Source organism: Danio rerio, chromosome 11, assembly GCF_049306965.1.
Source record: "Danio rerio strain Tuebingen ecotype United States chromosome 11, GRCz12tu, whole genome shotgun sequence".
Classification (NCBI taxonomy): Eukaryota; Metazoa; Chordata; class Actinopteri; order Cypriniformes; family Danionidae; genus Danio; species Danio rerio.
In genome coordinates, this window is record NC_133186.1 from 45,343,565 (window position 1) to 45,357,710 (window position 14,146).

The 14,146-nt window shown below is 36.0% G+C and overlaps 1 protein-coding gene across 2 annotated transcripts in view; it reads right to left on the reverse strand.

The window, feature by feature from the left end:
- eml6 (EMAP like 6) overlaps nt 1–14,146 on the reverse strand; it is a 96,070-nt gene that overhangs the window by 44,139 nt on the left and 37,785 nt on the right. For both annotated transcript variants that reach the window (XM_073917132.1, XM_073917133.1), the window contains exons 9-15: nt 11,584–11,785; nt 10,665–10,802; nt 6,936–7,192; nt 4,093–4,302; nt 3,440–3,607; nt 1,374–1,480; nt 648–748 (exon numbers count right to left, since the gene is read on the reverse strand). In XM_073917132.1, coding sequence (XP_073773233.1) covers nt 648–748; nt 1,374–1,480; nt 3,440–3,607; nt 4,093–4,302; nt 6,936–7,192; nt 10,665–10,802; nt 11,584–11,785 — 1,183 coding nt within the window. The remainder of the gene's footprint in view (nt 1–647; nt 749–1,373; nt 1,481–3,439; nt 3,608–4,092; nt 4,303–6,935; nt 7,193–10,664; nt 10,803–11,583; nt 11,786–14,146) is intronic.

Consider the following 14,146-nt stretch of genomic DNA (forward strand, 5'->3'; position numbering starts at 1 on the left):
TTATTCGCCCCCCTGTTTATTTTTTCCCGAATTTCTGTTTAACGGAGAGCAGATTTTTTCAACTCATTTCTAATCATAATAGTTTTAATAACTCATCTCTAATAACTGATTTATTATATATTTTAAATAATAATAATTAAATTAAATCATAATTTTAAATATTATCTGACTAGATATTATATTATACCATATATTATATATTGCCAAAAACCATAAATATATGACTATAATGAAGCTTATAATAAAATACATATTAATATCTGATGTATGAACAATTGATGGCAAAATTGTTAACCCTTTTTTAGAAATTTCTCAACTGCTGTATTTTATTTTACGATATTTCCTGTAATATTTTTTTCTTCTGGAGAAAATAATTTTTTCTTCTAGTTTGCCTGAAATAAAAGCATTTTGAAAATATTCTATAGTATTTTTTAAATATTATGTACTATATATTATTATGTATTATGTCATCATGGCAAAAACAAACAAAAAAAATTGATATTATAAATTAGATATTAAAACTGTTATGTTTAAAAATCTGTTGCAAAAAATCACTCTGTTAAAAAGCACATGGGAAACGTTAGAAAATCATTTTAATTCACAGGAGAGCTATCTGAAAGTCCTAATAAAGTTATGAGTGTCTGTACCCGTGGACAAACTGCAGGCGCAGCCCTTCATCCGGAGCTTTCTGCCTCTTCAGAGAGCCCGCCAGTTTCTTCTTGAGCTGAGGAAGATCTTCTTTATAAACCTGCGGGTGTTTGGAGCAACAGTCAGTCAATGAGCTGTGAAAATAATGAGCATTAAAGCAGCCGAGCGAGTCTGAACTCTGCCTAATGCTGAACTTGACTTTAAGACTGTCATGAAACCTTTATAATCATGAGATGACACATCATGAATATGAATGAGATTTTAATGCATGCTTAAGACAACTGCCATTAAGGGTCATTCGTTCAGTTTAAATGCTATGATGACGTTGTTTGAGATGTCTTTGTTATGATAACTTTACATCGCATTATTAAATTCAATTATCAGATTAAACATGAACAAAAGTGATCAAAAAATATTCATGACGCAATTATATTGGCCTCATGACAATCATGTGGCAGAGCTGTGGCAATCTTGGAGAGCTGTGAGAAAAGCCAAACACTATTGGCTGTAATTTCTAAAGGGGAGGAGCTACTATATGCCCCGCCCACTCTTTATTTATGTTGAACTTTGAATAAAAAATGCACTTCATGGGAACTTTAATGACAGTTGTCATATGCATACATTTGAATCTCCTTTATATTCATGATGTGTCATTTCATGATTACAAAGGTTTTATAACAGTCTTATGAACACAAGTAAAGTGTTAGCGATGTCTGTTCTCTTGCCTGCCGCTCGTAGCTGATCTGAGCCTCCTGCTCGATGTCTGAGTCCAGCTCCGGGACGTCTGACAGATCCGAGTCTGATTCTCCACTGTTAGAGTCTGCATACGCCTCTGAACAATACGACACAACACACAACAGCACATTACTGGATTTGACCTGATTTAGTTCAGTACAAACATCCACAATAAAATAGAACAGCTAAAACGCTTTATCCACATCATATCAGCTTTTTTTTAACTTTGGGCTGCATGGATGTATGGATTAAACCATTACTTTTATTTTTTTTATTTTAATTCGTATAATAATTTATATTTATATAAGCTTATAATGATTCATATAGATTTTGTTATTATTAATGCATTAAATTACAATATACACACACATACATAAACATATATATATATATATATATATATATATATATATATATATATATATATATATATATATATATATATATATTATTTATTTTTTAACAATTGTAAAGTATTTAAGAAAAAGAATAATTTGTTGAAAAAATATTATTAAAATTATGTATTATTTAAAAAAAGAAAATGGCTAAATAACAAAAAACAGTAAATAAGAAATACTCTCTTTTTTGGACATAAAAATGGTCATTTTGTGTACATATATATATATGTTGCAAAATAATAACAATAATTATTCATTCATTCTTTCATTTTCTTTTCGGCTCAGTCCCTTTATTCATCAGGGGTCGCCACAGCGGAATGAACAACCTATCATTAACGGTACCCATTGTGCCACCGCGCCGCTCCACTAATAATTATAGGCTTAGCACTTATTTTATTTTACACAGCAATATGCAAAATTAATATTTATCTTAAAATGTATTGCTACCAGCATGTAAATAATAATGTTTGGTTATTACAGAACTAACAATTATCATGACAAAAGAGTATTTCTTAATTACTGTTTTTTTTTTATTTAGCAATTTTCTTTTTTTTTTAATAACATATATTTTTAATAATATTTTTTTTCTTAAATATATTTTTTTTCTTAAATACTTTACAATTGTTAATTTAAATAAATATTTGGAGAAAAATGTATTCATACAGAAATGTTATTTTCATCATTTAATTTTTCAAATAAATCTTTAGTCATGTTTTATATATAATAGATTATATTACATTACATTATAATCTTGTATATTATATATTATACAATACATCTTATTTTTCTTATTTGTCTAAACTTTTCCAGACTTGTACTGTATTATATCCTTTTTATTATTATATTATATTATATTACATTATAATATATTATTACATGTGTATTACATATAAATACACACAAAATACAGAAAAAACTGTTTAGAGAAAAACTGTAAAATAAATAAATAAATAAACTCCATCAAATGATTCAATTAAAAGTTTCAGAAATAAATCAAATATATCATAAGAGTTTAATATATACAGTTGAAGTCAGAATTATTAGCCCCCCTGAATTATTAGACCGCTTGTTTATTTTTTCCCCAATTACTGTTTAACAGAGAGAAGATTTTCTCAGCACATTTCTAAACATAATAGTGTTAATAACTCATCTCTAATAACTGATTTATTTTACCTTGTCATGATGACAGTAAATAACATTTTACTAGACATTTTTCTAGACACTTCTATACAGCTTAAAGTGACATTAAAAGGCTTAACTAGGTTAATAAGGGTAACTAGGCAGGTTAGTGTAATTAGGCAAGTTACTGTATAATGATGTTTTGTTCTGTAGGCAGTAGAGAAAAATATAGCTTAAAGGGGCTAATAATATTGTCCCTAAAATGGTGTTTAAAAAAATAAAAACTGCGTATTGAAAAATATTATCAGACATACTGTGAAAATGTCCTTGTTCTGTTAGACATCATTTGGAAAATATTTTAAAAAGAAGAAAAAAATTCAAAGGGGGCTAATAATTCTGACTTCAACTATATATATATATATATATATATATATATATATATATATATATATATATATATATATATATATATATATATATATATATATATATATATATATATAAAGTGTTTTGAATAAGAAAGCAGATTTAAAGGTCACCCTGTAGCAGCGGCTCCAGCACTCCATTCATGACTCCCTCCGGCAGGAACCTCCACTGAAAGACGGAGTGATCGGCTCCTCCGGTGCTCAACACCCACTGCAGGTCATGTGACCAGCGCACATTGGTGACGTGTGCAGAGTGCCCAATGTACTTCTTGAATTTGGCAGCTAAAAAAAAAAAAAAGCACAAGTTTCCCATCATCACTCTCTGCTTTATCTGAGGGATCTCACTGATGTCTGGACGATCAATTCAATTCAAGCTTATTTGTATAGCTCTTTTCACAATCACTACTGTCCCAAAACAGCTTTACAAGAGGTGTACATTACTGCATTACAATCAAAATCAGAAAAGTGAAGGTGATCAGTTAACATCAATTCATTAGTTACTAATAACTGTAACTGTTAAAAGCTGTTAGTTACTAGTAAATTAGTTAACGTTATTATAACTGCAGGTGTATCGTATACAGGTGATGTCTATGTGCACATGTTTAATGAGTGTATTTGTGTATTATGTGTTGTTCCTCGATGGTTGGCATCATCTCTTCACAGGTCTTAGATCTCATCAATGGTGCTGCGCAATCTCTAGAGGCCTCGGGATGGGAAATAAAGAGCAAAGAAAAGAATTAGAGTAGAAAATTTCAGTTCAGACTGACCTTTCTTCAGACAGGGGAATCTGAAGAGTTTGACCAGGCCGAAGTCGTCGCCCGTCACCAGCACTGCACTGCTGTAGTTTGCATCCACTGAGTTGATGTCGTTGACGGTGGAATATTTGGGCCAAATACCATTCACTTCAGGCCCGAGGACACACGTCCACGTCATCCAGTGGATCCCTTTGGCTTCCTCCTTTGGCAGAAACTTACCAGCTAACAACACAGAACAGATCAGACTGTATGTAGGATTAACATATCTGATATATATACAGGGGTTGGTTTGGTTATGTTTGGTAAAATAATTTCTAAGGGCATCTTTATTTTCAACTAATTACACTGTCTTGTCCCAATCAATGACTGTAAAAAATATGGACGACGCGACAGCCCTTTTTCCCATTGAACGCCTTGAGGGCAAAACGCCTGCTTGACGGGCACAAACTGTTGCAAAAGACTGCTGAAATTGGAGCCTTGACATGCGCAGAAGGATTGTCTGATGGAGCCAGAGGAGGAGCCGCGAAAATGAGCAGAGTCGAGCTTCCAACCAAACGCTTTATGTAAAATCAACTACGCCCCCCGAACTTCTCAGCATGCGTTTGCTGTCATATCAACACAAATGGATGTAATAACGTTAACAAATATGAGGGTTTTATATATTCAATCGCGCCAGCTCCAGGCCGCAGCGCATAACGTACTCGCGGCGTCGCGGGCTGATTCCGGCTCGCATGCGGCAGCGCCTGCTCGCTCGGCCACCGCATCTGGCTCTATTGACTCGGGCTGGAATTGGGTAGTGAGTCCAGGCATCCGGAGTAGGTCCAGCAGAGGTAGTCAGTCTGAGCTCTAAGAGATAAGTCTCCGGCAGGCGAGAATCTAGCCGGAACTGTGTTTTGCTATCTGGGTGGCTAGGCGTGTATCAGCAAACTAATAAAGCCTGAAAAAAGCCCTGAACTTAGCGAATAAACAGTTTCCACCAGGATCATGTATGTCAGAAACTATAGTTTACTGCTGAACTCATTTTGTCATGGTAAAATAACACAGAAATCGAATAATAACACTTCAGTCTACTTCAGTCTCCTGCCGAAGCTCAGACGCCGCGCTTTGAGAAACTGTCAATCACAGCTGTCAATCACGATGACACGCCCAGCATTAAATTACTGCTAAAAACAAACTGTTTACAAAAATGAAGATCTGCACCTATTTCAGCACAATAACCAGTGCCTTAATCCACCAGAACTATCTTTCGGGACATTTTATTGCAAGTGTAATATTTTTTTTTATTTGGGCTCAAGTCTCCTTCATTAACACGGAGGAGGCGGGCTTTATGACTTGTACTGCAGCCAGCCCCCAGGGGGCGATCTAACGGCCGAGACCCTCACTCAAACGTAGGCTTGCGGCACACTTGGTCCCAATAGGTGGATTTAGAGGTTTTTGCATTAAAAGCATTGGTGGGTTTAGCTGGTTTTGACGTAAAAGAAAATTTACCTTGTTAAAAAACAAATTGTCTAAAGTGACAATTTTGAAAAAAGGTATTTTATTTACCAGCTAATAACCTTATCATTACATATATAATGAAACTTCTGAACCTAATCAGAGGAGCCTGATATGCTCATTTACAAGTAAAGAGGTCTCTTTTGACACAGAGACACTTTTGAGCAAGACTTTAATGACATTAAGGGCCCTATCATACACCCGGCGCAATGTGGCGCAAGGCGCAGCGCAATAGTCTTTTACTACTTTAAGCTTGGCGCAAGGGTCATTTTGAGGTGTTGCGCTACGCTGTTTAAATAGCAAATGCATTAGCGCTCAAATGTGCGCCCATAGGCGTTCTGGTCTAAAAAAGCAGGCGTGTTTTACAGAAACTGTAAATAGTCTGATCTTTAGACCAGAACAAAGTCGGTCTATTGTCTGGCGCAAAGTGCGCCTGGCTTACACACTACACACAAGATGCAATACGCAAATATCTTTACATATGAAAAAGATATAATATATTAAGGATATATATAGGATATAATAAGGATATATATAGGATATAAATGTAAATGATTAAAATATTACAAAACATATTCATTTTTTGCCTACATGAATTTAAAAACCCCTGCCTTTATACTTTCTTCATCTCGGGAGGCTTTTTCAGTTCATTCAATTTGCTTTTGTATAATGTTATTATTATTAGCAGTATTATTTATTATATCCATATTTATATTTGTTTTATTAGACACAAGGTTAGATTTGTCCACCTGTCAGGTTTTAGACCATATGGGGCACAGCAGGTGTATTTGGAAATAACTTTGTTATTATAAATCATTTATTTGTTTGCTAGAAATTAAAACTGAATTTAGATATAGTTTTGAAACAAATCTTTGCGCTTAACAAACAAAATTAATTATTTATAGGCTAATTGATGTCTGTGCGGTAAGGTTTCCCTATCCACGAGAGCAAAAGCGAAAGTGAACTTACTTTACGTCCTGTAAATAGCAATGCGCTTATGGCACGACGCAGCTGGCTCTTAAAGGGAATGGGAGATCAGATGGTTTATTCTGAAAACACACCTATAACTCATTAAGAAAATAAGCTCAACCCTTTTAGACCATGCGCCACGGCGCAAAGCAGATTTTCCCGTCCTTAAGTTAGCAAAATTGCGTTCTGACATGCCCTGAAAGCGTTTGCGCCCTGCGTTTTGCGCTCTGACCGTCAAAATAGAGCCTTAAGGTATGAGATTCACGATTTTAATATTACTGAACATGACTGTGGAAAAAACCTTATCATTTCAAAACTGTATATTTGCATACTTATTAAATCTGCATATTTGCATACAATTGATTGGATAAATGTATCCAATTGTCTCTTACTTGGCATCCTGTAGAAGTATCGTTCTCCTGCTCCGTCATTGGTCTGCAGGAAGCGGCTGTCCACAGACCAGTCCAGGTGTGTTATAAAGCAGGTGGATTTGTTGCACTCGCCCACTTTCTTATAGCGCTGCGCCACGGCGTAAACGTCCACAAAGCCGTCATTTGAGCCCACGGCCAGATACGAGCCGTCAGGGGAAAACTTGAGCTCGTGAATGACCTCCTTTCTGTCCTTGATGTGCACCACCTCCGTCATGTCCCTGAGCGCACACACACACACACACACACACACACACACACACACACAAACGGCCTGCATTTGAGCCATCTGATTATAGCATACCAATTTTACTTGTGCTGTCTAAAAATGAACTGCGATTAATCACAAATAAAATCTTGTATTTACATTATATATACTGTATACATTCATTCATTCATTTTCTTTTCGGCTTAGCCCCTTTATCAATCCAGGGTCGCCACAGCGGAATGAACTGCCAATTTATCCAGCATATGTTTTACGCAGCGGATGTTCTTCCAGTTGCAACCCAGTACTGGGAAACACTCATACCCACTCATACACTACGGTCAATTTTAGCATACCCAATTCACCTGTACCGCATGTCTTTGGACTTGTGGGGGAAACTGGAGCACCCGGAGAAAACCCACGCCAACATGGGGAGAACATGCAAACTCCACACAGAAATGCCAACTGAGGCTTAAACCAGCGACCTTGTTACTGTGAGGCGATCGTGCTACCCACTGTGCCACCATGATGCCCCTGATTTTTCATTTATTCATTCATTTTCCTTTGTCTTACGACGCACTTAAACTATGCTATCCGAACCGTGCCCAGGCCCGTTTCCCGGATCGTTTGATAAGTGTGAGTGCTCTGAATCGGGTTCAGGCGCGGTTCACTCCGGCCCGGCTGAAAGAGGTGTGCCAGACCGCTGTTCACTCACACTAAGGCCGTACTCACACTAGGTACAGTTGCCTCGAACCGGGCCAAAGCACGCTTGTCCCCCCTCCCGTCTCTCCCGACGGCCCGTGCTCACACCACAAACGGTCTTCGGCACGCTTACGTCATCACTGCTGCGCTGTTCAGTGAGAAGCGCTCTCTCACTCTGCAGCACAGTGGAGATTTCTCGAGTTATATCGTTTCAGTGGTTTGATATGCAGTGACATGCAGTCAAATATTTCACCAAACAGTCCTTAGGGATGCGTTGACACGCAGTCAGATATTTCGCTGAACAGATCCGCCACTTTTGGCGCTCATAAACAATCATAAAGCCCTCGTGCTGCAGGAATGAGGAGGTCTGCTGAAGGCGCGCAGCTGTCGTGCAGTGAGGGGTTTGCGTCTTTAATAAACTACGGCAGTTTGCGTTCACTGAACAGTAAGAATGATTATAAATCCATATGAAACAGCCCCTTAAAGTCACGTCTCGCTTTCAGTTTCGGGCTTTGGCGCGTTTTGCACTCACACACAAGCGTACCACGCCAAAGCCCAAGTGAACTTCATGATTGTTTAGGAGCGTCAAAAGTGGCGGATCTGTTCGGCGAAATATCTGACTGTGTGTCACTGCATCTCAAACGACTTAAACCAGGGGTGTCCAAACTACGGCCCGCGGGCCATCTGCGGCCCGCAAACAGTTTTGTGGTGGCCCGCGAGGTTTTTTATGAATATTAATAGATTCTGGCCCGCTATACAAAAATCAACGTAATTCAATAAATAACCACCGGGTGTCGCTATTACATGCCTTCAATTAGGCAGCACTTCTTGTTATGATGTAAAACTAACCGACCAAACTGAAGGAAACATAATTGATAATTACATTTTGGCGAGCCATGGCGCACCAAGAAAAAGGAAAATCAACAGTCAGTGCAGGAAGTTTCAGTCACGTTGGGGCAAAGAATATTTCTTTACAGAGGTCAGCGGGAAATGGATCTGTTTAATTTGCCAGGAATCAGTTGCAGTAATGAAGGGATATAATATTAAAAGACATTATGAAACAAAGCATCAGGCCTTTAGCTCTTACACTGGTGCCGAACGAGATCAAAAAGTAAAACAATTAGCAGCTGCCCCTTCAGCTCAACAACAGCAGTTTTTTTGTGCTAATAAAGTGCAAGAAAATTCTTCACTACACTGCAAAAAATGCTTTTATTTATATTTTTTGTCTTGTTTCAAGTCCAAATATCTAAATAATCTTAAATAAAGGAGAATTTTCTAATTTGTTTTGAGAAATAATATGCCAATATTAAGTGAGTTTTTCCTCAAAACAAGCGAATTAATCTGCCAATGGGGTAAGCAAAATAATCTTGTTTTTCCTTTTGATATAAGATTATTTTTTTGCAGTGTGGCTAGATATGAGGTAGCTCAGCTAATCACACAGCACAGGAAACCCTTCACAGAAGGAGAATTTATAAAGGAGGAGTGTTGCAACTGTAATTTGCCCAGAGAAGATTCAAGTTTTTAAAAAACTTAAGTCTTTCTAGAAACACAGTTGGATGATGAAATAAAATAATTCCATAATAATATACACACACACATCCATCCATCTATGCATATATATATATATATATATATATATATATATATATATATATATATATATATATATATATATATATATATATATATATATATATATATGCGTGTCTGTGTGATGTATGTAAAATTTGGCCCGGGACAAGGTTTTTTTTATTTTGCATCTGGCCCTCGGCCCAAAAAGTTTGGACACCCCTGACTTTAACGATATAACGATATAAATAAATGTCCACTGTGCTGAGCGAGAGCGCTTCATACCAAACAACGCATCATCGATGATGTAAGCGTGCTCAGGCCCGAATGCGATGTGAGTGCGGGCCGTCGGGTAATATGGGAGGGGGAACAAGCGTGCTTCGGACGGGGTTTAAGGCAACTGTACATAGTATGAGTACACCATTAAGCAGGCTACACACAGGATGAGCCGCTCTGCACCGCGACACGGCGCGCACATGACAGTTAACAGTATGGAACACGAAACACGCACATTCGCATGATATTTAACGTGAAACTATTTAGATGGCGCTCTGTGGTGCGGCAGAAATATGAACACTGTCCTGAGTCGTGGCTGGTTGCCACCGTCAGCCGCCGGCTTGTGGCGCTGGTGTGTGTACCCTGATTGAAACCTATGTTTAGAATTCTGAAATGCATGACGCTGCGTGGCGCTTCTGGTGTGTGACCCCCTTTAGTCTCTACTTCAGAGGCCATCACAGTGGAATCAACTATTCCAGCATATGTTTTACGCAGCGGATGCCCTTCCAGCTGCAACCCAGTTGTGGGATACACGCATACACACTCATTCACACACATACACTATGGTGAAGTTAGCTTTTTCAATTCCACTATAGCACATGTGTTTGGACTGTGGAGGAAACCCACGCCAACACGGGGAGAACATGCTAACTCCACACAGAAACATCAACTGACCCAGCCGGGACTCAAACCAGCAACTTTCTTGCTGTGAGGCCACAGTGCTAACTACTGAGCCACCGTGCCACCCAATATGATTTCTGCTAATTATTATTTGATTTTGATTTGTTCTATTAAGTTTCAGATTTTCATTTATTGTGATTTCTTACATTTTATTCAGTTCATGAAAATGTTTTTGACCAATAGTTCCACTGTTGTATTTATTAAGATGAGTAAAATAAGCCTGGTTTAAGCAGATGGGTCTGGAGCGAAGGCTGAAGTACCTGACGCGCAGGACTGTGAAGGATCCGTCCTTCATGCCGAGAGCCAGCTGAGAGCCGTCATTGATGAAGGAAACACTGCGCACCGCCTCCTCCATGTTGCAGCGAGCGATCAGTGTGTGTTCAGACAAACTCCACAGCCTGAGGGAGAAAAATAAGCATGGAAATTAATTCATGAGTTCATGTACTGTAGGAATTGTATGCTTACACTGAAGGTTTTGTCTTGTTTCTTGTCCAAATATCTAAAAATGATTAATTATGCCCCCTTTATACAAGATATAAATGAAGTATATGTGTGTGTGCTTGTGTGTGTGTGTGTGTGTGTGTTTCAGCTCAAAATAGCAGAAAAGTAATGTTTGCTATCTGTCTGAAGCTGACCCTTTTAGGATTTGATCCTAATTGTGGCATTCTGGTGACTGTCGCTTTAAATTCAAATGAGATTGTGCACTTTTCAAAAGAGGGTGGAGCTAGAAAAGCCTATGTGTCAGCACTATTGCATTCAAAAACAAGACCAATGTTCTATGCTAATGAGGGAGAGGTGGTCACTAGTGGGCGGGGCTTTGCCCCTCTGATGACATAACCAAAGGGAGAATGTCAATCAAAGTGTTTCTGCAGACTGTTTTATACAAGTCTGATTATAAATTAGAATTAATTAATATTTTTGTACCATTAGAAGCTGACGATTTTTGATATTTAGATTTGCTGGAATGTTTCATAATTAGAAATGTTATGACTTTTCTTAATTTCTTCATTTATGTTAGGCTGCTTTGACAGGATCTACATTGTAAAAAGGGCTATAGAAATAAAGATGAAGTTAAATCATTCAAAATCTGCTAAATTCAGAGCTATTTTCCACATTCTCCATCTGTGTGTGTGTGTCCTCCATATGTATGTGTGTGTGTGTGTGCGTGTGTGAACTGACCGTACAGATCGGTCATCACTGCCGGTCACAGCGAGCGGTTGTTTTGGGTGCAGGTCGAGGGCCCAGAGTTCCCCCTCAGAGTGACCCTGCATGATGAGCAGAGGTTTGTCTCGATCTCTGACCATCACCTCGAAGATCTCGCTGTCCTGAGTCCCGGCCAGGATTCTGTCGGCCCGCCAGCACACACTGCGGATGGACAGACCTGCGTGACAAAAAAACACCTAACATCAGTACAAATCAGGATGAAATCTGAACAATACTGTCTAAGGGAATATGATTAACATATGATAATATGCATATACTAAACTGTGGTTGAGTTCTGTGATAATAATATTTCTTGCAATATAACATTTCCATTGAGAGTCCAGGAAACTAAAATGTTGAATGTTGCTTTAACTTATTTTAATAAGTTTATCTGGTTTCAACTCATTTTTTAAAGTTACAATGTTTAACTTTAAAGTTAGTCCATTTAACTGATGCAAGTTGAAATAATAATAATAATAATAATAAATAATGACATAATAATAATAATAAAATAATAATATAATAAAATATAAAAATAATAATAATAATAATAAATAATAATAATGAAATAATAACAATAAATAATAATAATAATAATAATAAATAATGAAATAATAATAATAATAATAAATAAAATAATAATAATAAAATAAATAATAATATAATAAAAATATATTAATAATAATAAATAATGAAATAATAATAACAATAATAATAAAATGATAATAATAATAATAATAATAATAATAATAATAAATAATGAAAAAATAATATTAATAATAATAAATAAATAATAATAATAATAATAATAATAATAATATTATAACATAATTGCAACATAACATTTCCATTGAGAAATGCTAGTTAAATTACAGTACCATTTTTTAATCAAATTTTAAATATTGTGTTCACAATTAATGATAGAGTGAAGAAAACTAACATTTTGTATGTATATTTAACTTATTTTAATAAGTTAATCAGGTTTCAACTCATTTTTTTGTAAGTTATACAATGTTTAACTTTAAATTTATAGTCCATTTAACTGATGTAAGTTGAGATAATAATAATAATAATAATAATAAATAATAATAAAACAAAACAAAATAATAATAATAATAATAATAATAAATAAAATAATAATAATAATTATTATTATAAAATACATAATAAAACAAAACAAAATAATAATAATAAATAATAATAAAATAATAATAATTATTATTATTATAAAATACAAAATAAAATAGTAATAATAATAATAATAATAATAATAATTATTATTATTATTATTATTATTATTATATTTCCCAGCTCAAAACAACATGTGCTAGAGTAAGAGTTTTTTCTTTTTCTGTTTTTTAGACAGAAAAGTGTTTCTACCGGTGGTTTGTCAAGCCCACTCACCTATGTGCAGCTCAATTCAAAGTTAGGGTAATTAGGCAATATTACATAACAGTGGTTTGTTCTGGAGACAATCCAAAACTAATATTGTTTAAGGGGGCTAATAATATTGACCTTAAAATGGCTTTAAATAAATTGAAAACTGCTTTTATTCTAGCCGAAATAAAACAAATAAGACTTTCTCCAGAAGAAAAAATATTATCAGACATACTGTCAACATTTCCTTGCTCTGTTAAACATCATTTGGGAAACATTAGAAAAATATTCACAGGATGACGAATCATTTTGTCTTCAGCTGTACCTGCAGGTTTGTTATGTGACAGTGTTCAGCTGTGAAACTGAGGACAGCTTCATCGCTAGCAGACTCGCATGTGCTGAGAAACAGTGTCTGTCAGCCTTATAAGCGCTGCCGTGTTGCCATGGTGACCAATCCCTTATATACGGTCTGTCCTTTACAGCGTGTGAATGAATGATCTGTTCCGGCATCATTGATCTGCTGCCGCTGAGATGCACTCAATGCTGCGGCCTTTTGAGAAATGCTCAATAATGGAAACAGCCATTCAAGGCTCACTGCATAGAGCCTGCCATGACAAATCCAGTTAATTGTGTAAGACATTTGGGGAAATTTTGAATATATGAATCAAACCAGGGTAAAAAGTAAACACTAAAACAAACAAAAAAAGTTTGGTTTAAGTCATAAGTCTGCTTAAGTATTAATATTTAAAAAATTTTGACAATACACAACATTCATTTATTTCCTTCGGTTAAGTTCCTTTAATCTTCAGTTGTCAACACAGTGGAATGAAACGTCAACTATTCCAGCATATGTTTTACACAGCGGATGCCCTACCTGCTGCAACCCAGTACTGGGAAACACCCATACAAACTCATTCATTACTGGTTTGCAGCAGGAAGGGCATCCGCTGTGTAAAACATATGCTTGAATAGTTGGCAGTTCATTCCGCTTGGGCGACCCCTGATGAATAAAGCGACTAAGCCGAAGAAAAAAAAATGAATGAATGACTATGACATACTATTTTACACTTGGTTATTTAATTTCTGCACCTGAATTCTTACAAAATGGAGCTAGTTAAGCGATCTGGTGAAATTCATATTGCAGAAAAACTAAAGATTGTTC